This window comes from Cygnus atratus, chromosome 10 (assembly GCF_013377495.2).
Source record: "Cygnus atratus isolate AKBS03 ecotype Queensland, Australia chromosome 10, CAtr_DNAZoo_HiC_assembly, whole genome shotgun sequence".
Taxonomy (NCBI): Eukaryota; Metazoa; Chordata; class Aves; order Anseriformes; family Anatidae; genus Cygnus; species Cygnus atratus.
Window position 1 is genome coordinate 15,960,431 of NC_066371.1, and position 25,941 is coordinate 15,986,371.

General features: G+C 61.3%; 3 protein-coding genes across 14 annotated transcripts in view; 2 read left to right on the forward strand and 1 right to left on the reverse strand.

The window, feature by feature from the left end:
* The window catches only part of RBM6 (RNA binding motif protein 6), a 60,135-nt gene extending 48,364 nt beyond the window's left edge, over window positions 1-11,771 (reverse strand). For 2 of the 7 annotated variants that reach the window (XM_035558278.2, XM_035558276.2), the window contains exons 1-5: window positions 11,705-11,771; window positions 7,846-7,955; window positions 4,474-5,821; window positions 3,529-3,618; window positions 2,475-2,544 (exon numbers count right to left, since the gene is read on the reverse strand). In XM_035558278.2, the coding sequence (XP_035414171.1) occupies window positions 2,475-2,544; window positions 3,529-3,618; window positions 4,474-5,821; window positions 7,846-7,889 (1,552 nt within the window). In that variant the 5' untranslated portion in view covers window positions 7,890-7,955; window positions 11,705-11,771. Of the gene's footprint in view, window positions 1-2,474; window positions 2,545-3,528; window positions 3,619-4,473; window positions 7,649-7,845; window positions 7,959-8,094; window positions 8,329-11,704 lie in introns of those variants that run through there. The other 5 variants (XM_035558277.2, XM_050712697.1, XM_050712699.1 and 2 more) reach the window with 5 other exon arrangements.
* A 28-nt stretch (window positions 11,772-11,799) lies between these two features.
* On the forward strand, window positions 11,800-16,416 carry MON1A (MON1 homolog A, secretory trafficking associated). Of its 3 annotated transcripts, none has more exons than XM_035558445.2 (6): window positions 11,800-11,936; window positions 12,772-12,913; window positions 13,152-13,619; window positions 13,864-14,629; window positions 14,757-14,904; window positions 15,177-16,416. In XM_035558445.2, exons 2-6 carry the CDS (start codon window positions 12,787-12,789, stop codon window positions 15,345-15,347), a joined length of 1,680 nt encoding a protein of 559 aa, XP_035414338.1. In that variant the 5' UTR covers window positions 11,800-11,936; window positions 12,772-12,786; the 3' UTR covers window positions 15,348-16,416. The 3 variants fall into 3 exon arrangements, with proteins under 3 accessions (XP_035414338.1, XP_035414337.1, XP_035414339.1); XM_035558444.2 differs by lacking the exon at window positions 11,800-11,936 and adding an exon at window positions 12,076-12,211; XM_035558446.2 differs by lacking the exon at window positions 11,800-11,936 and adding an exon at window positions 12,076-12,211 and having other exon boundaries at window positions 15,207-16,416.
* A 674-nt stretch (window positions 16,417-17,090) lies between these two features.
* MST1R (macrophage stimulating 1 receptor) lies at window positions 17,091-25,034 on the forward strand. 4 transcript variants are annotated; one of them, XM_035558429.1, is made up of 21 exons: window positions 17,091-17,187; window positions 17,663-18,954; window positions 20,058-20,246; window positions 20,324-20,449; window positions 20,527-20,697; window positions 20,876-21,045; window positions 21,127-21,301; window positions 21,414-21,559; window positions 21,672-21,833; window positions 21,954-22,047; window positions 22,122-22,355; window positions 22,429-22,575; window positions 22,647-22,803; window positions 22,916-23,008; window positions 23,088-23,291; window positions 23,369-23,449; window positions 23,517-23,698; window positions 23,769-23,878; window positions 23,980-24,145; window positions 24,222-24,358; window positions 24,440-25,034. In XM_035558429.1, exons 2-21 carry the CDS (start codon window positions 17,743-17,745, stop codon window positions 24,681-24,683), a joined length of 4,200 nt encoding a protein of 1,399 aa, XP_035414322.1. In that variant the 5' UTR covers window positions 17,091-17,187; window positions 17,663-17,742; the 3' UTR covers window positions 24,684-25,034. The 4 variants fall into 4 exon arrangements, with proteins under 4 accessions (XP_035414322.1, XP_035414319.1, XP_035414321.1 ...); XM_035558426.2 differs by having other exon boundaries at window positions 17,092-17,187; window positions 21,651-21,833; XM_035558428.2 differs by having other exon boundaries at window positions 17,092-17,187; window positions 21,651-21,833; window positions 22,122-22,349.
* The last annotated feature ends 907 nt before the right edge of the window (window positions 25,035-25,941 follow it).

The window sequence follows — 25,941 nt, forward strand, 5'->3', positions numbered from 1 at the left end:
TTTCCCCCAAAGAAAAATCAACCACATATTTTTGCCCCAGAACAAAGTCCTGAAAAAGATCACAGAGTGGAATGATCACATTGAAGCTGCTGAGATAATCCTGATGATAAGCATTATCTTTTTGGGAAACTGATCTGAACCTCACACCTCAAGTTAATTGTGTGCTATTTGTTATGGTTGGGTTTGTTCTCCAGCAGCTGCAGGCATTCTTCTTTCTCGAACACACTCGACATGAAGTACACACACGCTCATGATTAATGTTATTTTTAACATTTCTGGACAGTGTTCAAAAACACACAACCCACTCAGGCTTAGCAGGGGCTCTTCTGAATCAGGCTGTTGTTGTACCACTGAACTGATACATGAACGCAGCCGGTGGGCCCAGGTGTATCAGAGACATCAGTAATCCAGGAAGTTTGCTTTTAGTTCTTATGAATATTTACATCGCACTCCATTGGAAAAGCAGTATTTTATGCACACAACTGGCCCCTAGTTTCAAACAGGCTTAGCTTTTCAGAAGTTAATGTGAATTCAATTTCGCATGTCTCTCTGTAGGATTACCTCATGTGAAAACCTGGATTTAGTTTACAACAGCTCCTAGTTACCCGATTTCAAGAAGACCTTTTCACAATTCAGGAAGCTTGTTTTGTCCTAGATGTATCCATCTTGCGTAACAAGGATCAGAAAGCTGTTTAAATTAGTAGCTGCATTTGCAGCCCTAGGACGTGATGCAAAACGAAGTCGTCAAAGCATCGACGTAACCTAGAATAGTGCTACACAGCTTACGTTGCTGATGCTGAATGGACAGGGTTAAACAACAGCTTTACATAGCTCATAAAATATGAGCTACTTTTAACTCCATTCTTTATCCCCTGGCTTTTGTAAGCCAGGAGAACTTCCTTATATAAAGAAAAAAACCACTCTGCTGCTAAGGAGACAGACAAATAGAATGCAGCTGTTACAGAGACAACAAAAACCACAACCCGTATTTTACGTGTGACCATCAGCAGATACTAGGGCTTCTGCACTTAACCTCAGACTCCGCACCTCAGCCTGAGAGGCCTCTGTAACAGGGAATGGGAGAGAGCCAACAGTTCTCTAACGGGGGTTCTATGTCCTAGTAACGTACACAAGAAGAGACTTATGAAAAGGTTCCCAGTTCAAGCTGACTTATTACTGAAATGTGATGTGTTTCAGAAAAACAGCAACTGACAAATCACATCGGGAAGGGCAAAAAATGTGTTGCAATCGTTGGGTAACACTCAGTGCTGTAAGGGTGACGACAGCCCTGCTGTACTATGCTTAGAAAAGAGGAACAGAAGCAAGAAAGATTGCACCCTTTAAGCCCTGCTTGTTGGGCCAGAGCAGACTACGTAACACAGGGGTGTTCTTTAGTTCAAAGGTTCATGAGAAGGTTGTGAAATCTCCTTTGACAGCTTCCAGAAACAAAAATATACTTGAGAAATACCCAACTGCCCCAGTTTCTCTCCCAGCTACTAAACACTCAAGAAGCTTTTATATAACGTACTGACAGCAGGAATTCCAGCTGCTCCACATGCAACCCCCACTGGTAATAAGAAAAAGCACCAACGATGGTAAAAGCCTCTGCGTTCCTCGGTTTAAAGAGAGACAGAGAAAACAGCCGTGCCATTTTCCTTTTCTTTGGAAAACGACAGAAATTCACTTTGGAGCAGGAACTGTTCAGTATCATCAGAGCAGGAGCAGTGACTTCAGATGGTCTCCTCCCATTTCCAGGCATTCCCTATTAGTACAACCTAAACCCGTCCTAGGGGCTCGCCCCTCATTTCCTACAATTGCACGTCTTTGTTCCAGTGTAACTCACACAAAGCAGCCTTGTAAATTATTTCTTTCTTCAGAATCCAATACATACCGATTAGAAGTACAGCAATATTTCATTCTTTGAAATAAGGAAGAGCATCCTGACCCAGTATTTCAATATTTGTTTATAAAACTTGCTTTTGCCTTTTTTTTTTTTTAAGCCTGTCTTCGTATCCAAGAAGGGTGACAGTTTCACGTTACTGAAGGAGAAATGTTATGGTATGTCAGGTTTCATGGGGACGCTATTTGTGCAGGACACACTCCACAGCAAGGCCATCCCAGAAACAAGATGGAGATCAATCCAAAAGGATTGAATAACTTAAAAAAAATCTATTGGGAATTAACCTGCTGTCCCACGTCAGTATTAGCTTTATTACTGATGGCTATTAGAACAGCGCTGCTGTTTTTTCCTGCTGCTCCTACAGCTAGATGCACCAGAACATGATTTAGCTCTGAAGCAACAGTGAGCACAGCCATCAGCTTTGAAGACAATAGAGCAAACTACAGAACTTGGCATTTTCATTAAAAAAATACTTGTAATTATGGCATCAAGGACAACCCAAGTGGCTCAGTATCGGTGCTAAGAATACCCTTTTGTAAACCTGAATCCAGAAGCACTGAAAAAGCATTCTCACCTGAACTGTAATCTTTCAGTCGCAAGTCCTTCACAGGTGTCCCATCCGGCCCTCGGAAAGCATTGAGAATCTACAGGAAAACCAGGATCCACTTCAGTCTCCAAAGTAAAACTTCAGAGTAAAGCACTTGCTGAAGTACATTTCTCTTTCCCTAAGACTTCTTTTCTTTCTAGTGTAAGCTTGTTACAGATATGCATTTTCCTGGTAAAGTTCCTGCAGTTTCTGAGAACTGCTTGCTGAGTTTTGGGGAATTTTTGCTCATGTGTTTTTTATTTTTGTTTAAATAAGCAACAGCCGTTTACAGCAGAACCATTCAAAGGTTTGTCATGCCGTTTTCATCCAGACAGTTCCCCTCTGATCCTTATTTAAGGTCAGATATATCTTACCGCCTTTAACAGACAAAGTTTCTACCATGAGCCCTCTAGCAATCAGATTTCAGTATTAAGCCTCAGAAGGGCTGATCACCACAGCTAACCCTTGCAAAAACTGATGTGTGGGGGTGTTCTCATGTCTGGAGCTGCCATCAAAAAATTCTAATTAGAAGTGGAAGCTTGTGGAAAGGTAACTTCTCTAACCTTGTAGCCTAGATGATTTTTTATTTTTGGAAACTAAAATCAGCAGTAACAGGAGGCATCTTTTCCTTCTTCGTAAGATCTCATTTTAGGAATTTCAAGTAATGAAGAAGGAACAAGTTCATTCAGACACCAACGTCTTCCAGGCTCAAAATACACTACCAAAGTAATAACAATATTGTCTCTGTACAAAGTAATCCTGGAAGGAAGGTATGTTAACAAGTGTCTGTCGGTCAAGGCTTTTACCCACCAACACCCCGCACATGACTGCAAAAGAGAGTCATAATTTCCAGACCCTCTAAAAAGCAGAATAATCAGATAAAAATAACACTGCAGTCACTCCTAAATCAGGATTTTCTTTGGGGAAAATGACAGACCACCTGAATTCCAATCACCAGGCTTGAAAATGCTAAGTTTAGAAACACTTGATATAAGTTTTGAAAGCCTTACAGTGAATTTTGGATGAAAAACATCCCACTTACATCATCCTTTGTGGCAGTTTCAGGCACTCCTCCTAGCCGAATGAGCTTGCTTGGCTTCACGTATTTGGGGCAGGTCCGGTAATCTTGGTCCTTGAGTTCACACAATCAAGATGTTGTTTTTACAAATGAGAAACGCTAGCTCACAAGATACACAAACCAGAACAAAATATAGCAGGGTATAATTCAAAGGCAAAGGCCCATAAGCAGAACAGCTCAAATCTTTACCACAGCATTGCTTAAGATTCAGAGAGCTCTGCAATATTAGCACAACCAGCTTCATATGCTCATGGAGCTGTGCAGTGAGATCCAGGTCCAGCAAGTATCTGTCTACAAGATACACAACTCAGAATAAACCGTAAATGCCAAGAGGCAGTCCTTGCCCCGAATCCCACGTTTCTCCAAGTTTTTATAAAAAGAGAAGCAAAAAACCCCTCTGCTTCCCGCAAGTGGGATATTCAAATTCAACAGCAGTTATTAATTCAGTGGTTATCATTAACTTGCGATTTCGAAGTTGACTATGAGGATAAACAAAGCACGCGTGAGAACAGCTGTGCTGTTCCAGGCAGGTCCACCTGTCCCAGTAGCTTCTCTCTGGTAGCGCTCATAAGCAGACGCCCAGGAGAAAATAAGCTATTCTATGCAATACTTGCCCACCCCCCATAACACCCTCCACTTGTCTGGTCATTTTCAGCTCGGGGACTTTCCGAACCAAATCTGGTTCTATGAATTTAGCAATTCTCAACTGCTAAATCGCATCTCTCTTGAGAATAAAGTATTTCTGAGATAGAAAGCGTGTCCCTGGAGCACGAGGATGACCTCAGAAAAGGACAGTGAACTAGGACTGAACCAAAGTGACGGACCATGAATAGAAGGCTCCTTCCCAGCTCCTTCCATTCTTTGGCCAACATGTGCTTAAGAGAAACATCAATTGACAAAGCCACCTACCTGAAGGCTCTTATAGGGCCTAGAATCTTTGCTGGGTTTTCCTTCTGAAAAGGACTTGCCGTGTTCGTAATCAAACATCTGATGCCCTGGCAGCCGGTGATCCACATCACGGTACTCAATGTTTCTGTAGTCCGTATCTTGCCGTCCCAGGAAATCCAGATCACCTTCACCTTTCAACCCAAGATCAGAATCAGATCTTTGCTGTTCCCCCCCAGAAAGCTGCTGCTGCTGCTGCTGTTGCTTGTTAGCAAAGGTCTGAGGTTGCTCCTCTTGGTCCTGAAGGGTAGTAGGAAGAGGTCCACGGCTGTTTTGGAAATTGTGTGAGGCGTCATCTTTGAGACTCAGTCCAAGGGATTCCTCTTCTCTGGCTGGTGCTTCTGGATGTTGAAATTCGCCTTTCTGGCTACCAAAAGGAGCTCTATCTAAACCAAGTGCAGACTCCTCTCTCTTGCTGGTGCTTAAACCGGAGCCCTCTCTTTCTGCTACAGGTACAGTAGACTGGTTGCGCCTAAAATCTACAAGGCTTTGATCCACAGGAGGCATTTCCCTCTCTGAAAAGTCCATAGGAGGAGCCATCTCTCTGCTCCTAAAATCCTGATCAGACCGAGACCTGTGCCTATTTCTGAAATCTGACGATGGTGCGTTTCTGTTTCGGAAGTCCAGATCAGATGTGCCCATACCCCTGAAGTCCAAATCAGGTACGTCCCTATTTCTGAAGTCAGAATAGGAATGGTCTCTGCCCCTGTAGTCTAACTCAGGGACATCTCTTGCCCTAAAGTCCGAATGAGATCCATCTCGACCTCTGAAGTCCAGATCAAAAGACCCCCTCCCCCTGAAGTCTGACGGAGGCTCATCTCTGCCCCTGTAATCCATGTTATGTGCTTCCCTGTCCCTGTAGTTCATACGGAACGTCTCCCTGTTTCTGTAGTCCACTGAAGGAACGTCCCCACCCCTGAAGTCCATAGGTGGCCCTTCTCTCTCCCGGAAGTCTCCGGAGTACATCTCTCTGCCCCTGTACTCAGAAGGGGGTGGTTCCCTGCCTCTGAAATCCAGCTGAGACTCATCTCTGCTCTGAAAGTCAGACGGTGGGAAATCTCTGCCCCTGAAATCGTGGTGCCCTTCCCTACCTCTGAGGTCACTACGTGGTCCATCTCTGGCTCCAAAGCTGAAAGAAGGTTCCTCTCTGTTGGCAAACTGAGGATTGAGGAGGCCTGCGAGTGCCTGGATATCAAAAGGAAGTGATTCTCTGCCAGAGAAGTTGCCAGAGTGTCTTTCTTGAGCATGACTATCAAGGGAAGGAGGATATTCCCTGTTCCACCCGGGAGCAAACCTTTCTTCTTGGCTCCCACTGTAGAAATAAAGACAGTATTATTCATAACGTGCTTAGAGTCTGAAATCTATACAGCAGCACATTCTTCTCTAAACTTTTATAGAGTGGTGTAACAGTCTAAGATCCGCAGAAGATATTGATGTTTGGCAGTTTAAGATGAGGCAGCATACGACAGATGTGAGAAAGTAAACTTGGGTGCTCCCATTTCAGCACAATTTCCAGAAGCACTCAACAGGGAAAACCTGCAATATTAATGGGTTAATGATGGTAGCAATCACATAGTCCTGCACTGCACACAGCTCTGCAGCTGTTCTAGGTTCCAGCAGCTGGCGTGCCTGTTTATCAGCATCACCAGCACATGCCTGGGAGGAACAACCTGAGCTTAAATTCTCCGGGCAGCATTACAGACAGCTAACTTATCACATCGTCAGGAGGCACGCAAAAGCAAAGGTTACCAAACATGCTCTAGTAACACGCTACACAAAAGAGTTTATGCCTCCTTGTGCTGGAATCTAAACCAGTCAAATGCTAAAAGCTATCAGTTCAGACTTTGCAGATGCCTCACAAGAATATGCCAACAATCAGTGTTCGAGATTATCCTGCACTCCTGCCTCAAGACCAGCTGCCTTGCACCCTCTTTACAACACCACAACCACAAGTTCTCCTGATCTCTGCACACCACCACTCAGGAAGAGATTTCCTCTTACTACAGTTTTTTCCAAAATCCATTCTGTCTGTTTCTGAGATGAAGCTACCTGACTTTTCAGCTAAGTAGTACTTCAATATATTAAAAAAATAGAAAAATAAAATATTGAAGCAACACATTTTAAAGAAACACCAAATCCTACCCTAATCAGCGGGCATTTCCTTAGCAACTCCAGCAAGTTCTCTGAGTTTCACTGCGGGATCCCTCACCAACAAAACACATCTGCACAGCGAATCAAACTGCATTGGATTTACTAAGCTGCAAGCCCCTGGTTCACCACCACATAGAACAGGAGTTAAAACTCGGTTTGAGGATACAATCGCCCATCCGCCACAGTAAAGAATGATGCCAATAAAATCCAGTTCAAAAAACATCAGCGGAGCAGCACTGCTGGGATCACCACAAATCATGATCGCTCTCTCCCATCAGTCCTGTTAAGACAGGTTCTGCAGGACACTGTTTTAAATTCACGACATCAGCTTTCTCAACACATTGCAGTCAGACAACTGTTTGAAATACTCTTATTTCAGGAGCCTACGGTATGCCAGGAGGAAGTACATTTATCATTCTGATTTTCAAATAACTGAGATGAAGGCGTGAGTAAAGGACGAAAGAGTTATGCACAACGGAGGAAAACCCTATCTCTTGGCGCCTCTGCTTTACTTCAGTTTTTATTCACCAAGCCCTGTTGCAAACACAGGGCCCAGCAACAAGCAGAGGAATATAAACTAAGAAAAACATCAGGCAGTGCAGGCCAGCTGCATATGCGTCTTTGCAACAGTTCCAGTGACATTCAAGAACGTCTCGTGAAGGAGCACAACAAATAACGTGGCGATCTATCGGTCTGCTTAACCTCACCGAGTGGACTCAACCCTTGAAGTTTTCAAGAAATCCCATGTAGAATGAAAGTGGCAGTATTTCTGAGGTGGAGGGAAGCACCGTGGTTGAAGAGGATCAACATCAAACTATTGGGTGTTTCTCTTCCAGGTTTTAACATTACGTAAGGCCGAAATCCGTGTGGTGTAACACCACCTTAGCTTTTAATAGCTAAACACAGCATCACAAGAAAAGGTGGTGTGGAAAAGGAATAGAAATACTAAAAGCAGCTGTCGTTAAAAAAAAAAACACAAACAAAACTTCACAAAAATGCAGCAAGCTACACCGTGGCTTAACTTGCCTACTTTTCAGGAACGACACCTAGCTCCACAAGGAGCTCAGAAACTTTTAGCAGAATAACCTGTAGGAGGATGTGCAGGAATATTGGCAACCAGGAAGTTCTCATTGTTTCAGTAACACTCTTCAATGCAATAAAGAAACGGTACGTTCCACTGCTTACCGAAAGGGCCCCGTTCTGTTGCCTTGTCGATGGTCTCCCCACATGTTCCCCCTGTCTGGTAGGTCTCCAGAAACGGGTAAGTCACTCTAAGAACACCACGACAGCACAACCTGCTGAGGAAATAACGTGACAGTAAGCCACAGGGCGATGAAAACACATCGCAGAAGAAAAACGCTGCCGGTCAGTGGAAGGCGTGTGGGAACAGCCGAGACCCACCGATACGCATGGCCACCCTCGGGCACGAATTACCTTAATGCTGTGTTTCCCCGTGTTCAAACTCACAAGCTTCAAATGACTTCTGAAACGAAACTGCCAATATGTGTGGGCAAACAATTTGATATTTGCTCTTGATTAACATAAAGCTTTCCAACATACTGTGCTGTCTAACACTACTCAGAGCAACTGGAAGTGTGAGAATCCCACAGTCTATAAACAGCAAGGCCCAGCGCTGAACAACAGGTTGCGATTAATGTTTAATCCAAACTACTTCTGCCAAAAGCTCTCTGCTGTTCAAGGAAACTGTCACCGCTGCTGGCCTACTGTGCTTACTTTGCCCTCCAAAAGTAGGCAGATAACAGGGTGCGCTTTGCCAATAAATCTTTACAGGCTCCGCTGCCCAGTACTGCCCTAAAAGCTGAGTGCAACGGAGGTGGAAAATGCCACCTGCTTCCTCCCACCGGCCGCGAAGGGGAGGATTTCCTGGAGACTGCCAAAGCCAGGACTTCAAAAGGACTTCAAACGGGAAGAATTTGGGCCTTTCCCCCAAAAGGGCGGCAGCAGAGCCCAGAGCAGAATGCCGCTGCTAGCACCTCAGCGGTCTCCGACCCGCTCCCTGCAGCGGTTTCGGGAGTTCTTGTCGCACAGCAGCCGGTGTGCCACGCGGGTCCCACCAGGCTACGCAGCGGATTCACGCCCCTCCGGAGCAGGTCCGAAGCGAGCTACCTGCAGTGTCTCCGCGGAACAGAGGACGGTACGGACAGCCGCCGCCGGGCCTCGTGAGAGCAGCAAACCTCAAAGAAAACCGCGCAACGCCCTGCTTCCTCCCGCTCCCAAAGGGCAGCGCTGCCCGACAGGCAGCGGGAGGGAAGGAGCGGGCTGGGACAGCCGCAGGCGGCAGCCACGCACGGGATCCCCCCCCCTACCCACCTCACAGGGCAGCCTCGGCGGGGCAGGGTGCCACCGGCCACCTCCCCGACCGCTGCTCAAGAGCCCTCGACCTGCCTGAGAGCACCGGTCCCCTCGCGGTTACGTGGCTCTTGCTGGCCGCGAGGACAGGCAAACGGAGGCGGCCGTGGCAGTCACCGCTCCGGCTGGTCGTCAGCAACCGGTCCTTTTACCTCCGACCCGCAGCAGCCTGCAGCCGTCTGCAGAGCTGGTGTTTCTTGGCCTTCCCTTCCCGCTTTCCTCCCCCACTCCAGCTTTCATCGAGCCCCCAAGCTTACCAATGCTTAAAAAAATCCCTTGCCAACTGGGAACTGTTTGGACACAACATTCAAACGATCAGATGGGGAAAAAACGCCACCAGACTGCCAGCAGAGGTGGCTGGCATCAAGCAAGCCATGCAGCACCGGTACACGGTGACCGCTCGGTACCACAGGCAGCAAGACCGCTAAATCCATCCCTGCTGTGCCCCTGGCAAAGCGCGGCGTGTCAGCTCCGCCAGCTCGGGCTTTTCTGCATCGGCACTGGGGATGACCCTCCAAAAAGAGTTGAATTTAACCCCGGCTACTTCAGCGGTGTGGTTTATTACGCAGCCTCACAAAACAAGGCGACAGCACGTGGCCAGCACCTCCCGAGAGGGGCTCCCACTGCCGCCGAGGCCCAGCCGGATCCAAGCGCTCCGGGAGAGGTGCTGCGTGAGGCGGCACCACTGGGACCTGCCCTCCCGAGCACCAGGTAATTCGCTGCCAGCTCAGCCCCCCCCGTTCTGCTCGCCGCCTCTCGGGGTCTGACCCGATCCGCAAAGGGGACGTGACCGGGCCCCAGAGCTGAGCAGGCAGAAGGAAATCCAGGAAGAGGAACCGCGACCTGCTGACGTCTCTCCGTAGCGCGACAAACAGGAGGCGAGAGCAGGATCCCACCCCCTCGCCCCATGGCGCGAGCGGACAGGGCAGGGGGAGGAAGGCTTCTTTGCCACAGACAGACCAACAGAGCCTGGGGACGGGACCGGGCCAGCAGGAAAGCAGAGCAAAAATCCACCCTCGAGCGCTAGGAACTACGCGCCAATTAGTTTTGGCGCGCTTCAGTCACAACCACGCACCTGGAGGAGATGGCAACCCAGCAAGTTTCCACATGACACAACAGCACGGCCGCAGCAAACGCAGCGCGGTCTGGTGGCTCACAGAGCCCAGATCTACAGCTCTTTTAAGGCAGTAATCAGCTGCTACAGTTACACTGCATATTCAGGAGGGCTGATGCGAGCATACGCTGCGCCTGCCTCCTCCCACAGCCCTCCCAGCGGGCAGGAGACACCGAGGTGCGCAGAGGTGCCAGCCCGAGGGGGCTCGGGGTACTCCCTGGGACACAGCCCCCGTCCTCTCAGCGCACCCCGGACGGCCCCGTGACCACTGCTGCCCCTTCAGGGACGTTTCCGACCCTGCTTCCCAAACCGCCCAGGCCGAGCCCGACAGCAGACTCCGTCCTTTTGGCTATCTCACTTAAACTCCCATCATAATCGGACAGAATAAAGGGCTTGTGTAGCTGAGCCAGACCAAGCAGCTGTTCTTCCGAGGGGATAAATAATGATTTCTGCCAAGGGGCAGAGCAAGAAGCGCCAGCAAGGTCCTCAAGCACCTCCTCGTCCGCCTCCACCGAGAGACTCACCCCCGACACTCTGCACGCTGCTTTCCAAAGCAGGGAGAGGGAGGAGCAGTCGGGGATGGATCGGGCACGCCGAAGTCTCAAAGAGACGACGTTTTGCGAGGAAACGCTCTGATATTCACAACTTCTCCCCGAATAGATTTCACCAAGGCTGCCAAACTTGGTTATTTATAGACCGTGAGGAAGCCAAATACAGACACAGGCAGGGCTCTGCCCACAGGACAGAGGAAGCGATGCGCTGACGAACAACGCTTTGCACCCAGCAAAGTTCCCGTAAGGCTAAAGAAAGGGAAAAGCCTGCAAGAGCCAAGCACAGCAGGAGCTACGGACGAAAACCTTCCCCCGAGCTGTAGCAATCGAAGTTAGCCACGGGAGCTCCTCCTTTCCCGTTCTCAAGCGGAAAGCGTCCCGTCTGCAAGCGCAGAAATAACAAAACCGCGTCCCTGAAGCTGGGAAGTGAGAGGAGAGGCGGTCACGGCAGCTCGCGCAGGCTGGAGGGCTTCCCCTAAACCTGGCTGCAAACGCCTCCTGGCCGCGCGCCGACCGAGAAGCCTGCATCAAAAACGAGCGGGCCCCGTCCCAGGCCCCCCCGCCGAGCCCCTCACCTCGCCGGGCCCCCGGGGCCTCCCCAGCCCCTTCCCGACCGGAGGCCGCCGGGCGGGGACAGCAGCGGGACGCCCCCTGCGCAGCCCGTCCGAGGGGAGCGGCGGCGGGCCCCGACCCCCGGAACCGCGGGGCCGGGAGAGCGGCACGCGGCGGCCGCGAGAACGCGCGGCGATTGTGACCCGAGGCCTGGGGAAACCGCCCGGCGCCGCGGGGCGGGGGGCGGCGGGGGGCAGCTCCCGGCCCCGCCCCGCGGCCCGGTACCGGGGGGAGCCCCCGCCCCGCCGTCCCGGGAGGCCCCGCGTCAGCCGCCGCCCCCGCGGCCGCCCCCGCGGCCGCCCCCGCCGCCGCGGGCCGCTCGCGGCCGCCGGTGCCCCCCCCCCCCGGCACAGCCCCGGCCCCGCGAGGCGCCGCCGCCGCCGCCGCCGCCCCTCACCTCCGCCGCCGCCGCCGCGCCAGGCCCAGCGCTCCGCTGAGGGGAACCGGAACTTCCGCGAGCTTCCTCTGCCCCGCCCCGCGGCACCCTGGGAAGCGGAGTCCGGCCGCCGCACTACGGCTCCCGGCATGCCCACGCGGCGGCGCCGCTTGGACTGCGTTTCCCGACGTGCTCCGCGCGGCGGCGAGGGGCTGCTGGGAGATGCAGTCGCGCTGCGTGGGCGGCGAGCGGGGTAGGACGCGCGCAAGGACTACAACCCCCAGAGAGCCGTGCGGCCGGCGGGGCGGGGCAGCGGCGTGGGGCTCGGGGCGGGGCGGGGCGGGGCGGGCGCCGCGATGGCAGCGGCGGCGGGGCGGGGGGGGGCCGGGAGCGGGTCAGGGTCAGGGAGCGGGGCCGGGAGCGGCCGGGTGGCGGCCGCCAGCCCTCCCCGCTCCGCCCGCTCCGCCTAGGCCCGTGCCCCCGCGCTGCCCGCCCGGGCCGCCGGTGCTGACGGGAGGAGCCGCGAAGGTCGGTGCGCGTCCGCCGGGCCCCGCCGTGCCCCCGGGGCCCCGGGACGGGGCTGGGAGCGGGGCTCGGGGGACCCCCGGGGGGGCGGGAGCGGCCCCGAGCAGGGCTGGGCGACGGGAGCCGCCCCCTGCCCCGTCCCCGTGCCCGCCCCCTCCCCGTGCCCCGGGCCCCCCCCAGCCCCCAGGCCCTGTGCCCCCCAGGAGCCGCCGCAGCCCCCGGGCGAGCGGAGCCCCCCGCTGGCTGCGAGGGCCCCAACCCCGCTCTGCAAACGGGGGGTGCCGGGGGGTTGTGCAGGGCCTGCCCCTGCCCCGGCTCCCTGAGCCCACCGGGGAGATCGGGGCCAGGCCCGGCTGAAAGGTGCAGGGGGCCTGGAAGGAGCCGGGGCCGCGGGGGGAGGAAATCCTGCTGGATTAGCGCGGCTTTCCTGGCGGCTCGCCGGGGCGCCGGGCTCCCTGCTGAGCCAGCGGGACGCCGACACGGCCCCGAGGCAGGGCCCCCGCAGGGAGCGGGGCCTTTCGGGCTGGGGGAGCGGAGGGCTGACGGCGTGGGGTCCCCCGCAGGTCCTGCCCCGAGGAATGGCTGCGGATGTCCACAAGAGGAAAGGCGGGGAAGTGCCCGACGGGTCCCTGGCGCCGGGAGATGGGCAGCACGCAGAGAGGTCCGAGAGCCCCACGCCAGGGCTGGCACAGGGGACGGAGCCGGGTAAGGAAGGGGCAGAGCTCGCGGCAGGGCTGAGAGGAACGAGCGGGTCCTCGTCCCACAGGCCGGGCCCTCCTCAGCCCTGCTGCCAGCCTCTGGGCGCCGTGGGACGGCGGGACGGGATGGGGGCCGACACAGGGAAGGAAGAAAGCAGCTCCCTCCCTGACGCCCTCTGTCCCTTCTGTCCCCTCCGTCTGCTGCGAAGGGGATGGGCGTGTGGACACTGCTCCCTTGTTCCCAGGGGCGGGCCAGGAGGGAGCCATGTTTGTGCACACCCGCTCCTACGAGGACCTGACGAGTCCCGAGGACGGGGGGGCTGTGGCGCGGAGCCCGGAGGAGAGGCGGGGGGAGCCGGCCGAGCCGACCAGCATGGAGCAGATCAGCAAGGACTTCAGCGAGCTGAGCACGCAGCTCACGGGCATGGCCCTCGACCTGGAGGAGGAGATGAGGCAGGGCAAGGAGGGGAAGTTGGAGCCGTCCCCGCAGGCCATGCGCCACGACTCGGTGCTGTCGGGCAAGGAGGAGGAGGACGTGACCATGGACGCCTGGCGCATGCATCGGAAGCACGTCTTTGTGCTGAGCGAGGCTGGCAAGCCTGTGTACTCCCGCTATGGGTCTGAGGAGGCCCTCTCCAGCACCATGGGTGTCATGATGGCCCTGGTGTCCTTCCTGGAGGCCGACAAAAACGCCATCCGCTCCATCCACGCAGGTACTGAGCCGGGGGGGAGTGGGGCGGGGTGGTGTTGCAGCCCGCCATGGTGTCCCTGCCCACATCATCCAGGGGTTCACACGGCAGCGCCCAGCCCGTGCTCCTGCCACCGTGGGCCGTCCTAGCTGTCCCCAGGGGCAGGTTGGTGGCTGGGGGGAGGCGGGAGCAGAGCCCATCTGCACTGCAGGCTGGGCACTCAGGCTGACCGGTCTGTCCCCACCCATGGGGACTCCCTCCCGAGCAGATGGCTACAAGGTGGTCTTTGTACGGAGGAGCCCGCTGGTGCTGGTGGCAGTGGCGCGGACCCGGCAGTCGGAGCAGGAGATCGCCCACGAGCTGCTGTACATCTACTACCAGATCCTGAGCCTGCTCACCTGGACCCAGCTCAACCACATCTTCCAGCAGAAGCAGAACTACGACCTGCGCAGGCTCCTCGCCGGCTCCGAGCGCATCACCGACAACCTGCTGGACCTTATGGCCCACGACCCCAGCTTCCTCATGGGTGCTGTGCGCTGCCTGCCCTTGGCCGCCAGCGTCCGGGACGCCGTGAGCACCAGCCTCCAGCAGGCCAAGGCCAAGAGCTTGGTCTTCTCCATCCTCCTGTCAGGGAACCAGCTGGTGTCTCTCGTGAGGAAGAAGGATCAGTTCCTCCACCCCATTGACCTCCATCTGCTCTTCAACCTCATCAGTTCCTCTTCCTCCTTCCGGGAGGGCGAAGCCTGGACTCCCATTTGCCTCCCCAAGTTCAACTCCAGTGGCTTCTTCCACGCCCACATCTCCTACCTGGAGCAGGAGATGGACCTGTGCCTCCTGCTGGTCTCCACTGACCGCGAGGACTTCTTCACCGTCTCCGACTGCAAGAGGCGCTTCCAGGAGCGCCTGCGGCGGCGGGGGGTGCACCACGCTCTGCAGGAGGCCCTTCGCACCCCCTTCTACAGCGTGGCCCAGGTGGGCATCCCCGACCTCCGGCACTTCATCTACAAGTCCAAGAGCTCGGGGCTCTTCACCAGGTGAGGAGGCCGGGAGAGCACCGACTGGGGAACCGTCGGGCCACCGTGTGGGCACGGGGCAAAGCTTCTCCGTGAATCCCCTTCTCCAAGGAACGCGGGGGGCTAACAAGGCGCTGTGTTCCTGCAGCCCTGAGATCGAGGCGCCCTACGTGCGGGAGGAGGAGAAGGAAAGGCTCCTGGGGCTCTACCAGTACCTCCACAGCCGGGCTCACAACTCGTCGCGCCCCCTGAAGAACATCTACTTCACGGGCCCACGTGAAAACCTCCTGGCTTGGGTAAGGGCTGTCTTCAGAGTTTGGGTGACCCCAACCTTGCAGTCCTGCATGGCAGAGCAGGGCTGGTGGCACAACGCAGCACCGGCTCTGTGGTCACCGGGGCAGCCCCCAGCGCACGCGTGGTCCTTTCGGGGGTTCCTGTGCCAGGGGGCGGCAGGCCAGCCATTTAGGGTGCCCTGCTGCCACCCCGTGTCTCTGCTCGGGAGCCCCTGTGCCGTCCCTGGCGGCCCACGGGGGGATGTGCAGTACCAGCCCCCTGTGGGGATGCGCAGATGCGTGCCCATCCCCATTTCTTCACCCAGGTCACCAGCGCCTTCGAGCTCTACATATGCTACAGTCCCCTGGGGACCAAGGCGGGCGCCATCAGCGCTGTCAACAAGCTCATGAAGTGGATCCGCAAGGAGGAAGACCGACTCTTCATCCTCACGCCCCAGACGTACTGACGGGCATCTCCCAGGGCACGGTGCCAGATGGGGCACCCCGCGGCGCTGGGCGACCCGGCCCCGGGGGAGGCGCGGGCTGTGAGCCAGGGGAGAGGGCACGGTGGGACCCCGAGAGCACGGGGAAACCCGCCCGTGGGACTGTCAGCCGTGGGTGTGGGAGATGGGGTGCGGAGCTGCCCGGGGACTGGGGTGAGCAGGGCTTTCTCGCACCTGCAGGCAGTGCCCCCCTCGCCTGGGGGGGGCTGCCCTTCCTCTGCGATCCCCGGCTCCATCCCTTTTTTGCTGCTGCGCCCGCAGAGGGCGGGTGACACCACCCAGCTGGGGACGGGGCTGGCTGGGGGGCACTGCCAGCGCTGCTCCTCTCCCTCCTTTGGGGGAGCCGGGTCCCCGAAGGCCAGGCAGCCCCCGATGGTCCCGGGCTCCTGCCCTGGCTGGGAGCCAGGGGGTTTGTCCCCTCGGCATCTGCGTGTGCCCGCACCCTTCCCAGCGCGGCCACGCCGAGGCTGTCACGTCCTCGGGAGGGCGGGGAGGCAGGGTGGTAGGTCAGCCTGCCCCGGCTGGGGCGCTGGGGTCCTGCCCGTGGGGACGTGGAGCAGCCCCCGAGAGACGCAGGGTGCGGGGGTGTCAGTCGCTGTGCTCGTGGTGCTGGCTCCAAACGGGCAGCCCCGACGCGGCTCCCTCAGAGCCCTTTCTGGCACGGGGCCGCGGTGGGACTTCACCTTGTCATGGGGTCCCCTGAACCCCCCCCCCCCCAAAAAACAGCCACTCAAGCTGGGCTTGCTGTGCAAGGCCCCCTCCTTCCTGCTGCCACCGGGCACCGGCGTGGGGCTGAGCACCCCCAGGCGCCGCGGCAGCCGGGTGCCCCCTGCGAAGCACAGCCCGACGCTGCCTTTGGGGGCTGCCGGCCGTGCGCCGGGGCGGGTGTTCGAGGAGGGGGAGAGCCCCCACGGAGACCCCGAGGGAGCCGGGAGGAATCCGGCAGGGCTCGCGGGGGGGACCCCGCTCCCGTAGTTGTGCTCCTGCCAGGCTGTAATCGCTCGTCTCTGCTCATAAACGTTATCTGGACCCGGAGGCGAGTCTCAGCGCGTTCATGTCCGCGTGCCAAAGGCCACCTGGGGGGGTGGGTGGCAGCTCCCCGCTCCCGCCGATTTTGGGGTTGGGAGCGGCTGGGATGAGCAGGCTGGGGCCAGCTCGTGTCGAAACCGGGAGGGAGCCCGGAGGAAGGAGCTGTTGGGCAAGGCTCGAAGGCAGCGCAACTGCAGGGCCTTTGCGCAACGCGGGGCAGGAGCCGGGTGTCGGAGGGAAGGCGAGGTCGCTATCGGCGCGTCCAACCCCTCCCTGGGAGCAAAGTCCCCCGCGGATCCGGCAGCCGGGCCCTGTCCTGCCGGGCTGCGGGAGGAGAAGCCCCCGGTCCCACAGCCGAGGCTGGGATTTGGGGATGAATCCGTGCTTTTCACTTGGGGGGGTGAAAAACGCCTTTCCTCCACGGGGCCCGGCACCGACGCGGCACCTCCTGCAAGCGGCCCATGACCGGGGCGGGGGGGACCCGTGCTCACCGGGCAGGGGGGCTCGGAGCCGCGGGACGTGGCGTGGGGGGACCGGGGCTCCGCGGCCGTCGGGCCGTTCCTTTCCCCTCCGCGGCTCGCCCGGGCTCCCCTCGCCCCGGTCCCGACCGGCCCCCGGGGAGCCCCGCGCGGGGCGGGGACAGGGCCCGCCCCGGGCCGGCCCCGCTCTGCTCCGCCCCGGCACGGCCCGGCACGGCCCGGCACGGCCCGGCACGGCACGGCACGGCACGGCACGGCACGGCACGGCACGGCACGGCCCGCCGCGCAGCGACCAGGTGAGCGCCCGGCCCGGCTCGGCTCGGCTCGGCTCGGCTCGGTACCGGCCGGCTCGGCGCGGACAGGGCGGCGGAGCCCGGTTCTGGCACGGGACAGCCGCGGGGAAGGCGGGCGGGGACAGCCGGATCCGGGCTGGGGACTACCGGGGCGAGGCGGGGGGGTGGCGGGGGGCTCGTCCCGGGTCCCCGCGCTGTCCCTGCGGGGCTGGCAGGGGTCCCCAGCGCCGCCCTGGTGAGCTGGAGGGGGTCCCCTTTTGGGTCCCCGTCCCCAGGCAGGGACGTGTCCGGGGAGGGGGGCAGCCGGCAGGATTTGCCGCCCTGCCGGAGGCTTGTGGTGCTCGGGAAGGGGCTCGCTGTGGCCGATCCCCTCGGCAGCACCCAGAGCGTGGCCGTGGGCAGCCCGGCACCGGTGGCACACCGCCCCCCGTCCTCGCCTGCCGCAGCGCTTCCAGCCCTTCTCCTGGTGTTCCCGCAGGTGCAATGCTGACCCGGCCTCCACGTGTCCCGGCCCCGCGTGGCGCTGAGCGCCATCGATAACCCCGTGCTGGTGGCAGCATGGGGCTGTTGTGCCGCACGCGCCTCTTGCTCGCCCTCGCCCTGGCCCCGCTGCTTGCCGACGCCTGGCAGTGCCCCCGCATCCCCTACAGCTCCACCAGGAACTTCTCCGTCCCCTACACGCTGCCCAGCTTCGATGCTGGCGGCCCCGTGCAGAACGTCGCTGTCTTCGCCGACCCGGCCACCGTTTTCGTGGCCGTCCGCAACCGCATCTTGGTGGCCGGCCCCGAGCTGCGTCTCCGCTCCGTCCTCGTCACCGGCCCCACAGGCAGCGCTGAGTGCGAGATCTGCCGCCTGTGCCCAGCCACCGCGGGCAGCCCTGGCCCCGAGGACGTGGACAACATCCTGCTGCTGCTGGACCCGCAGGAGCCGTGGCTGTACAGCTGCGGCACGGCACGGCACGGGCTCTGCTACCAGCACCAGCTGGAGGTGCGTGGCAGCGAGGTCACCATCGTGGCCACCCACTGCCTGTACTCTGCCACAGGCAACAGCCCTGCGTCTTGCCCCGACTGCGTGGCCAGCCCCTTGGGGACCAGCGGCACCGTGGTGGCCGACCCCTACTCTTCCTTCTTCTACCTCGGCTCCACCGTCAACAGCAGCGTGGCGGCGCGCTACAGCCCGCAGTCGGTGTCGGTCCGCAGGCTGAAGGGCACGCTGGACGGCTTCGCGGACACCTTCCAGTGGCTGACGGTGCTGCCGCCCTACCAGGACGCCTACCCCATCCACTACGTGCACTCCTTCACTGACGGCGAGCACGTCTACTTCCTGATGGTGCAGCCCGAGTGTCCCGGCTCGGCGTCGTACCACACGCGCCTGGCGCGGCTCAGCACCAGCGAGCACGACCTGCGCCGCTACCGCGAGCTGGTCCTCGACTGCCGCTTTGAGTCCAAGCGGCGCCGGCGCAGTGCTGAGGAGGACACCGAGCGCGACGTGGCCTACAACGTGCTGCAGGCCGCCCACGCCACCCGCCCCGGTGAGCGCCTGGCCCGTGACCTCGGCATCGACAGCTCCGAGATGGTTTTGTTCGGCGCCTTCGCTGAGAGCCAGCCGGAGAGCCCGGCGCCACAGGACAACTCGGCCGTCTGCGCCTTCCCCCTGCGCCTGCTCAACCAGGCCATCGAGGAGGGGATGGACAAGTGCTGCGGCACCGGTGTGCAGACGCTGAGGCGGGGGCTCGGCTTCTTCCAGCCGCAGGAGTACTGTCCGCACAACGTGAGTCCTGGTGAGGGGGCTCAGGACCTGCCGGGGAGCGCTCAGGGGAGGGCCTGGGTTGGGGTGCCCGAGTCTGTGCTGCCAGCCCCCCCGCCGCGGGTTTGTTGCAGGGACACGGTGCTTTGCCCACTTCTTCACATTTCTTGGCTATGCTGGCAGTGGCAGGATCTGGATGCACTCACTGCGTGGGGACCCCCCGCTTGCCAAGTCGCGTGCTGCTGCCCGTGGCGGGGTCACAACATCCACTCCCCTCCGTCTACATGGTGACGTCCCCAGGGCTGCCCCGGCCCCCTCGTCACCATCCCCAGCGCCGCGGTGTTTACAGCCACGCTCTCCAGCTTGTTTATGAACGAGCAGAGAGAATGCAGCGGGGGGCCCCCGTCCTCCCCGGCGAGCCGCTGCGCCATGCCCGGCCAGCCGCGGGGCTGCTGCGCTGCCCGAGCAAACAAACCGCGGGCGGAAGCGCCATGAGTCACCCCGCCGGCCCCGTGGGGCAGGAACACGGCGTCTCAGGAACAAGCCTCGGCACGGCTGCGCTGCAGGGACGGGGCAGGGTGGGTGCCAGCGCGCGTGGCACGAGCCTGCCTGTTCTCAGCCGGGGCGAGGCGCGGCTGCATCTCCTCCTTTTCCCAGCAGCGCGCGGCTTGCCGCCGCTCTGTGTCACGCTGCCAGGAAGGGGACTCCGGTGCCCAGCACCCATAAGTGGTCCTAGGGGTGCCCCGTGGGGCACACCGGGGTTTGGCGTCCCCCTTCGCCCCGAGCCCCAGTGGATTTGGGGGGCTGGCGCTGCGTCGGCGCCCCCACCCCGCGGTGCCGGTGCTGATAACCATGTCCAGATGTGGAGGGGGGGCAGGGCAGGATCTGACGCTGCTCAGGGGTGTTGTGGGGGGGGGGCATCCTCCAAAATCCCTGCTTGCTTTTTGCAGCCCCGAGTGGGGATCGGGTAATCGGGTGTTTGCCCGCCTAGGTGCTTGGCCCCCAAATATCTCATCGATGTGTGTGCTCTAGGCTCACCCCCACACCCACGGGTGCTGGGGTGGGGGGGAGCAGGGATCGGGGTGCTGGGGCTGGCTTTGAGGTGCCGCCACTGTGCTCGGCTGCAGGTGAACCTCTCGGCACCGGTGACTGACACCAGCTGCTGGGACCAGCCCACCCTTGTCCCTGCCACCTCCCACAAGGTGGACTTGTTCAACGGGCGCCTGGCCGGCATCCTCCTCACCTCCATCTTCGTCTCCGTCCTCGAGAACGTCACCATGGCCCACCTGGGCACGGCGCAGGGACGCATCCTGCAGGTGGGTGCTGGCTGTAGGCCGGGGCGGGGTGCGGGGTGCCGGGGGCGCACTGAGCCCCGCTCCCCGCCCTGCTGCAGATGGTGCTGCAGCGCTCCAGCTCCTACGTCGTCGCCTTGGCCAACTTCTCGCTGGAGGAGCCGGCGCCGCTGCGGCACGTGGTGAGGCTGCAGGAGGACTCGCTGCTCTTCGCCGCTGCTACCAAGGTGAGCAAGGGGGGCCGAGGCGGGACGTGGAGCCAGGCCCCCCGCGCCCTCTGCTCACCTCCGTTCGGTGTCCCCAGGTGTGGCGCGTGAATGTCACCGGCCCGGGCTGCCGCCACTTCTTGACGTGTGACCGCTGCCTGCGTGCCGAGCGCTTCATGGGCTGTGGCTGGTGTGGGGACGGGTGCGCACGGAGCCACGAGTGCAACGGCACCTGGGTCCGGGACAGCTGCCCGCCCATCCTCACCGATGTAGGTCCGCGGCGGTGCCCGTGGCCCCGTGGGGACCTCCTGGAATCGGGCAGGGGGGTGGGGAGGGAGGTGGAACATGGGGCGACATGCGGTGGGACCCCTCCTCAGGTCGGGCATCATGCCCACTGGGGAGGGAGCTCCCCATGGCCATCGCATGCTCTCGCTGCCTGTCCCGCAGTTCCACCCCAGGAGCGCACCGCTGCGGGGCCGGACGAGGGTGACGCTCTGCGGCACGACCTTCCGCTCCCTGCCGGACCCCGCTGCCCACCGCCGCCCCCTCAGCTCCTACCGGGTGGCAGTGGGAGGGCGAAGCTGCGCCGTGCTGCTGAACGAGAGCTGGGGCTACAGGTGCCGTGCCAGGGAGGAGAACGTGGGTGGGATGTTTGTTCCCCCCTCCCCGTCCCGCTGCTGACCCCTGCCGCCCCGCAGGCCGCTGCCCGCCTCCCGCCTCAAGGACTTCGTGGACATGCTGGTGTGTGCCCTGGAGCCTGGGGGGCCGGCGGTGGTGGGGCCGGCCGACGTGGTGCTCAGCGTGATGGAGCCCCCCAGGGCCTCAGGCTTCAGTGTCCAGGGCTCTGCCACCCTCGGCGGCTTCATCTTCGTGGTAACGTCCCCATACCGGCAGTGATGCCAGCCCCGGGATGGCGCGGGCTGGGCGCTGGTTTGGGTGGGGGCACTGGTTCACTGCCCGCCCCGCTGCCCCCGTCTCTGCCCAGGAGCCCCAGGTCAGCACCCTGCACCCCAGCTTCGGTCCCCAGGGCGGTGGCACCCTCCTGTCCCTCTGTGGCACCCACCTCTTGGCGGGGAGCAGCTGGGAAGTGACGGTCAACGGCTCCAAGTGTCCTCTGGCTGTGCAGCCCAGGTACACCCCAACCATCACCCCTGGCCATCGTGGGGCCCCTGGCACGAGGATGGGCATGAGGCCGCCCACGTGGTCCCGCTGTCCCCTCCAGCCCCCGGCACTATGTCCCCAGCCAGGGCAACGGGGAGATTCAATGCACGGCTCCTGCTGCCGCCCACCTGGGCGCAGCCTCTGTAGCCCTGTGGATTGATGGGGAGGAGTTCCCAGCCCCGCTGCCCTTCCAGTACCGCCCCGACCCCTCCGTCTGGGGCATCATCCCCAACTGCAGCTACAGGTGAGTGTGTGGGGACACCTCTGGCCTTATCCCCCCAGGCTGGGTTGGCTGAGGTGGTGGGGACTGCGTGCACCCCGGGGACCACGTGCACCCCAGTGCTCTGACCCCTGCCCACCACAGGGGCTCAATGCTCACCCTCATCGGCTCCCACCTGGACTCGATGTATCGCACCAAGATCCTCTTTGAGGCTGGTGGCGTGAAGACCGAAACCACGGTAAGTGCCGAGTCAGGAGGCTGTCACCCCGGGGGTGTCCCCGGCCATGTCAGCAGCCCAGCACCTGCCCGCAGGAGTGCGAGGGCCCGCAGCTGCCCGAGCGGCTGCTGTGCCGCAGCCCAGCTTTCCCCTTCGAGACCCAGCCGGAGACGGTGCTTGGGAACCTGAGCGTGCTGCTGGACGGCGCTGCTGGACGCCGGCTCTTCCGCCTGCGCTACTTCACCCCGCCCCACATCTTCCCCTTCGGGCAGCAGGGCGAGCAGCGGCAGTACCAACTCAAACCCGGTGATGATGAGGTCGAGGTGAATGTATGTGGGGGAGCGGGGCACGCGGGGGGGTGATGCCGGGGCCGGCCGGGCTTAGCGCTGTCTGTCTGGGCAGCAAAGGGGGCTGGACGCCGTGGCCGGCTGCATGAACATCACCATGACAGTGGGGGGCCAGGACTGCCACCCCAACGTGCTGAAGAACAAGGTGATGTGCCACGTGCCCCACAACCTACGCCTGACCGCGGACGGGGCCCGTGTGCAGGTAGGCACCCCCCAGTACCCCCCCCCCCGTGCCCTGCTCCCTCTGGCCCCACTGAGCCCCCGCTCCCCCAGATCTGCGTGAATGGTGACTGCCAGGAGCTGGGCCAGGTGCTGGCCACCTCCTCGCTGGACCTGGCCGCCAGCCTGGCCCTGGGCACCGGTGTCACCTTCCTGGTCTGCTGCATCCTGGCTGCTGTGCTGCTCCGCTGGCACTGGAGGAAGAGGAGGGGTGAGTGCTGCTGCTAGCCGGCTGTCCCAGAGCCACCCCGTGCCCGCGGTGCTACCCCCGTGCCCGCGGTGCCACCCCCTGCCCGTGGTGCCACCCCGTGCCCTGCCCACAGGGACGGAGAACCTGGAGCTGCTGGTGCACCCCAGCCGGAGTGATGCCCCTGCCACCACCCAGCACTTCGGTGTTGACTACCGGGACGTGTGGGGTAAGCGGTGCTGGGGTGAGCGTGTCGGGGTGCTGGGGCCGTGCCTGGTGCCTGATGGTGCTTTTGCCTGCGGTGGCAGCACTGCCCGCTGCAGGCAGCCCCGTCCTGGCCAGGCCCCGTGCGCATGTTGCCACTGCTGCGGGCGGTGGCTCCCCGGTGCCCCTGCTCAGGTCCACGTCCTGCTGCCTGGAGGACCTGCGGCCGGAGCTGCTGGAGGAGGTGAAGGACATCCTCATCCCCGAGGAGCGGCTCGTCACCCACCGCCACCGGGTCATCGGCAAAGGTGACAACTCGTCCCGGGGCAGTTTGGCCGTGGCATCACCTACGGGTCCCCAGCTTCACTGCCGCCTGTCCCCGCAGGGCACTTCGGGAGCGTGTACCACGGCACCTACACGGACCCGCTGCTGGGTGCCCTGCACTGCGCCATCAAGTCCCTGCACCGTGAGTCGGCGCCCGCACCCGCGCCCCAGCCCCGCGGCACGGCGCCCCACGGCTCGGCTCCCCGCAGGTATCACGGACGTGGAGGAGGTGGAGGAGTTCCTGCGCGAGGGCATCCTGATGAAGAGCTTCCACCACCCGCACGTGCTCTCGCTGCTGGGTGTCTGCCTGCCCCGCCACGGGCTGCCCCTCGTCGTCCTGCCCTACATGCGCCACGGGGACCTGCGGCACTTCATCCGCACCCAGGAGCGGGTACGGGGGTGCCCGGGGGCGGGGGGGGAGGGAGGCTGAGCTCACCTCGCTCACTGCTCCTACCCCACAGAGCCCCACGGTGAAGGATCTCATCAGCTTCGGGCTCCAGGTGGCCTTGGGCATGGAGTACCTGGCCCAGAAAAAGTTTGTGCACCGGGACCTGGCGGCCAGGAACTGCATGTGAGTGCGGCCGGCCTGAGGGTGCCCCCACCCCCAGCACCCCGACGTGTCCCAGGCTGCAGCGGGCACGCTGGGGTGCTGCCCCCGACCCTTCCCCGCAGGCTGGATGAGACGCTGACGGTGAAGGTGGCTGACTTCGGGCTGGCGCGGGACGTGTTCGGCAAGGAGTACTACAGCATCCAGCAGCACCGGCACGCCAAGTTGCCCGTCAAGTGGATGGCGCTGGAGAGCCTGCAGACCCAAAAATTCACCACCAAGTCGGACGTGGTAGGCGCATCCCCCCTCCCCATCCCCTATCCCCATCCCCGTCCCCATCCCCCTGCCCCGACACTCTGCTCCGCAGTGGTCCTTCGGGGTGCTCATGTGGGAGCTGCTGACGCGGGGCGCGTCGCCGTACGCCGAGGTGGACCCCTACGACATGGCCCGCTACCTGCTGCAGGGGAGGCGCCTGCCGCAGCCCCAGCCCTGCCCCGACGCACTGTGAGTGGGGCAGGGGAGGGGGGCACGGCGGCAGGACCCCCCCTGGGGGTGCTGCTGGTGCTAACAGGAATGTCGGGGCAGGTACGGGGTGATGCTGAGCTGCTGGGCGCCCGCACCCGAGGAGAGGCCGTCCTTCTCAGGGCTGGTGGGCGAGCTGGAACGCGTGCTGGCCTCGCTGGAGGGCGAGCGCTACGTCAACCTGGCCGTCACCTACGTCAACCTGGAGAGCGGCCCCCTTTACCCCCCCACCCCCTGGGGCCAGCTGCCTGACAGCGAGGATGAGGAGGGTGCTGAAGATGAGGACAAGGACGTGGCCGTGTGCTGATGGACGCTCCGCTCGGTGGGGTCTCCTGGGTCCCTGCACCCCGTAGGAGCACGCCCCCAGGGAGGGACGTGGGGCGCAGCTGGGTGCCGTGCGGCACCCTGCCCGCGGGGTGGGTGCTGGGGCACTGGGTGCTGCTCTCCTGTGCCTCGACGGGACCCCCGTGGTGTCCCTCAGCCCCAGTCCGGTGCCATCTCGGTGCTGCGGGCCCTGTGCTCAGCACCAGCGAGTGCTATGAGGGCAGCCTGAGCCAATGAGGTGTCCCAAGGGGTTTTGGTCCCCCCCCCCGGAGAAATTCAGCGTTTTCTGGTTGAATGACTGATAAAAAAAATGAATTTTATTTTTCCCTGGTGAGTGCCGTGTGCTCTGCCGGTGGCGGGTGCTGGGGCGGGGGCCGGGGGCACCCACCGTTCCCGTGCCAGCCACGGGAGGGCACCTGCGGGCCGGTGCCAGGGCCACCCCATATCCCCAGGGGCCACCCAGGAGGGAGGTGACACCGGGAGACGTTGGACACAAACCTTCCCCCTGCCTTCTGTGGCAAAGCGCAGCCTTGGCAGCTCTGCCAGCAGCTCCTGCACCAGGGGGTGCAGCAGGGGTGCCCCCAGGGCCTGCCTTTGGGCACGGGGACGCGCTGCTGGTGGCACCGTGGCAGCGGGCACCGTGTCACCCCCCAGTGCCACCAGCCGCCGGGCACTGCTGCCCACCCTGCGTGGGACCGGGGCTGGGGGGACAACCAGCGCGCACTGCGGCGGGGCGATCCTGATCCTCTGCGGGACCCGGGGGACAGGGCCCAGGGGGGGACATCGGTGACGCTTGGCAAAGCGGGAGCCACCAAAACGTGCCCGCAGCCTGCGCTGGCTTGAAATAACCCCTGCTCGGCTGCTCGTTAAGCAGCGCTGCAGCCCGGGGCCACGTCAGCTCCCATCAGCAGAGCTGTCCGTCCCCGGCAGCACCTCGCACCTGCACCGGCCGCTCGCGGGAGGGTATTTTTAGCCGCAGCTCCCAGCAGCGCTGCCTCAGTTTCCCCGCGGCGGGGCTGCGCCACCTGGGTGCGGGGGTCCCCGTGGCCCCAGCGCCGCAGTTTTGGGTGAGCCGCCGAGTTGCTGTGGCAACGGGAAGGGCTGAACCCGAAGCGGGAGGCGAGCGGGGATGCGGGGATGTGGGGCGGCGGGGACAGAGGGAGGGGGATCGGGGGGGCACGGCCGCAGCGGGGATGCGGGGACGGAGGCGTGGGCGGACGGATGGATGGAGGGTTGGCGGC

What these genes read in the sequence shown, in the direction of transcription:
- MON1A (XM_035558445.2), top strand. Translation starts at nt 12,787, where the DNA reads ATGGCTGCGGATGTCCACAAGAGGAAAGGCGGGGAAGTGCCCGACGGG. An exon ending in CATCCGCTCCATCCACGCAG is followed by an intron (nt 13,620 to 13,863) that starts GTACTGAGCCGG and finishes CCTCCCGAGCAG; the next exon opens with ATGGCTACAAGGTGGTCTTT. An exon ending in GTGAAAACCTCCTGGCTTGG is followed by an intron (nt 14,905 to 15,176) that starts GTAAGGGCTGTC and finishes GGGGATGCGCAG; the next exon opens with ATGCGTGCCCATCCCCATTT.
- MST1R (XM_035558426.2), top strand. Translation starts at nt 17,743, where the DNA reads ATGGGGCTGTTGTGCCGCACGCGCCTCTTGCTCGCCCTCGCCCTGGCC. An exon ending in GCCCGCCCATCCTCACCGAT is followed by an intron (nt 20,698 to 20,875) that starts GTAGGTCCGCGG and finishes CCTGTCCCGCAG; the next exon opens with TTCCACCCCAGGAGCGCACC. An exon ending in CCACCGGGTCATCGGCAAAG is followed by an intron (nt 23,292 to 23,368) that starts GTGACAACTCGT and finishes CTGTCCCCGCAG; the next exon opens with GGCACTTCGGGAGCGTGTAC.